This window comes from Etheostoma cragini, chromosome 6 (genome assembly GCF_013103735.1).
Source record: "Etheostoma cragini isolate CJK2018 chromosome 6, CSU_Ecrag_1.0, whole genome shotgun sequence".
NCBI classification, from domain to species: Eukaryota; Metazoa; Chordata; class Actinopteri; order Perciformes; family Percidae; genus Etheostoma; species Etheostoma cragini.
Window position 1 is genome coordinate 18879856 of NC_048412.1, and position 2601 is coordinate 18882456.

The 2601-nt window shown below is 41.5% G+C and overlaps 1 protein-coding gene across 1 annotated transcript in view; it reads left to right on the forward strand.

Moving 5' to 3' along the window:
• The window catches only part of iffo1b (intermediate filament family orphan 1b), a 10592-nt gene that overhangs the window by 5120 nt on the left and 2871 nt on the right, over positions 1-2601 (forward strand). The window contains exons 3-6 of the mRNA XM_034874183.1: positions 470-565; positions 1410-1550; positions 1682-1866; positions 1983-2109. Coding sequence (XP_034730074.1) covers positions 470-565; positions 1410-1550; positions 1682-1866; positions 1983-2109 — 549 coding nt within the window. The remainder of the gene's footprint in view (positions 1-469; positions 566-1409; positions 1551-1681; positions 1867-1982; positions 2110-2601) is intronic.

Below are 2601 nucleotides of genomic sequence, written 5' to 3' on the forward strand. Positions count from 1 at the left end.
GTGTGTGTGTGTGTGTGTGTGTGTGTGTGTGTGTGTGTGTGTGTGTGTGTGTGTGTGTGTGTGTGTGTGGTTGGATGCGTGTGAATATGTATTTTTGAGTTTAATCACACCGGTGCAATTGCCAGGAATCTGCACATGACCCAGTTTAGCAGGCAGCATCAACAGGAGACCACATGCAGTAAAACACCTTGAGACTGAAAAGGGTCCTGACCAATATTGTAGCACATGATGATTGAGTCAACAAGGAGAAGAGACAATCACAATGTCATCAGACAAATCTAGAGCTTGCCAGAGGAGACGATGCATTTAAGATTTACAGGGTTTTTGTGCACTTTGCTGAAATAGGCTTTTGGTTTTGTTATTGTACTCTGCTTGCATAATGTCACCTGTAGTTTCCAGTTAAGAGGTGTGGAAAGACATGTGGGTGTGGCTGTGTGTGTTCTTTATGTTTCTTCCTTCGTGTGTGCAGGACTTGCAGGAGAGTGAAGGCTGTCAGGACGAACTGGCACTCAGAGTTCAGCAGCTGAAGGCAGAGCTGGTTCTCTTCAAAGGTCTCATGAGCAATGTGAGCGCAGTACAACCCATTACAGTACCATTCCAGTCATAAGTACTCATAGCTATGCACATTAGCAGTAATCATAATGTCTCTCAGCTTTTCACTTTGGCATCCAACTCTTACCCTCTTAAAGCATTCAAAAGTTGTAACTATAGCTTGAGTGGGACATGTGCAACAAAGCTCTGACTCCTTAGCATTTTCAGTGTCATTGAAAGCAATTACTGATACTTTATTGATGAGTAATAAGCACAGTCCACTAAATCTTCAGAATTTAGCAGTACATTTATTTTCTGCTTTGGGTGGATATGTGTTAACATTCTGAGTCTACTTTAATTTATTTAAAATCTGCGGACCAATCTGCAACATTCTGCATATGCAGATTCTGTGTGGCCCTAATAATAATAAATTAATAAGAACAGCTACGCATTGTCATGTTTGGTATGTGGTTATCCTCTTTCAGCTTGTCTTTTTAGCCTTTAATTCAGGAAGATGAGAAAGACCCTGCCAAATGACCCTTGCCTGCAAAAAGGACTGCAGGGCATCTGGTTCCCAGTCAATTTATTTATTGTAATATACGTATTATTGAATAATATTGCATTATTATCAAATAAAAACAGGTGTGTGTGTAATAGAAACACATGCTAATGCTGGAGGAGGCTATAAATCCAGAGATGTTTTACAACCGGGCAACCCAAACAAAATGTTGTTGTTATTATTGCTTATACTAATCTATTAAGCATTGGTACTGCAGTTATTTACAGCATTGATTGATTCAATGCAGCAGTAGAGAAACATTTTTCTAGTTAGTTTCTCTTCCCTCTGTCTTATCTGGTTCCTTCCATCCTCTTTGTAGAACTTCACAGATTTGGACAGTAAGATCCAGGAGAAAGCCATGAAGGTGGACATGGACATCTGCCGCAGGATTGACATCACCGCTCGTCTCTGTGATGTAGCTCAGCAAAGGAACTGTGAAGATGTGATCCAGATGTACCAGGTACCAGGACTAAATCTGACCTATCAATGTTCTCTGTAATTGTTTAACGTGTTATCAAATCCACAGAGTTTCTTCCTGTGGTACTTTTTATATTGATTGTGGTTGTCGGAATCCTAATTATGTCCCTGCAGGTTCCTAACAACCAATCATCCCTAAACTGCCGCCGGAAACATACTCCTCTGTCCTTCAATGGAAGCGAGTGTGACGAACCCGTCAGCACCTCTGAAAGTGACGGGGGTGGGGTCAAAGACGAGGAGCACTGTGGCTCATCAGCTAATCAGATCAATGAGGAGATGCAGAGGATGCTGAACCAACTGTGAGTGATCTGACTTTGAAATATGATGAGTATAATGCCACTGTCTTCCACTTCTGCACTTCCACTAATTATGGGTATGTTTATGTATGTGTTTGCATTTATATGTTTCATTTTAGTCGTGAATGTGAGTTTGAGGATGATTGCGACAGTCTGGCCTGGGAGGAGACTGAAGAGACGCTGCTTCTTTGGGAGGACTTCCCAGGATGCACTCTGCCTTCTGACCCCACCCACCCACCAGGAGAGGTATTTTGGGGTTGCATGACACCGCTCAATGAGATCTCTGAGTTGTGATCGCAATCATATCATTATGCTACGTTTAAACGTGCCAGGTTATTTTATAAACGCGTCAAGAGCATGCCAAACCTGTAGGTGGCAGTGTAACAAGAAGCTCAAGCAACGAATCACTTCCTCTCTCTTCTCTTCCTCACTTCCTCGGCTGCCTAAACCTCCGTTTGTCTCAGTTTGCATGCAGACGTGCAAACAACATTTTCCAAAATCTCTACTTTGACCAGAGTTTTTAGTAAGAATTGTTTTAAGAGTCTAATTTTCCGTTTGGGTGTAAACTAAGGGCACAAACGAAAGAAAATGTCTCAATTTCTAAAATAACCATGCACGTCTAAACAGGTTATTAGTTGTATACAGCTGTTAAAATATATGGATATATACACTCACCGGCCACTTTATTAGGTACACCTGTCCAACTGCTCGTTAACACTTAATTTCTAAGCAGCCAAT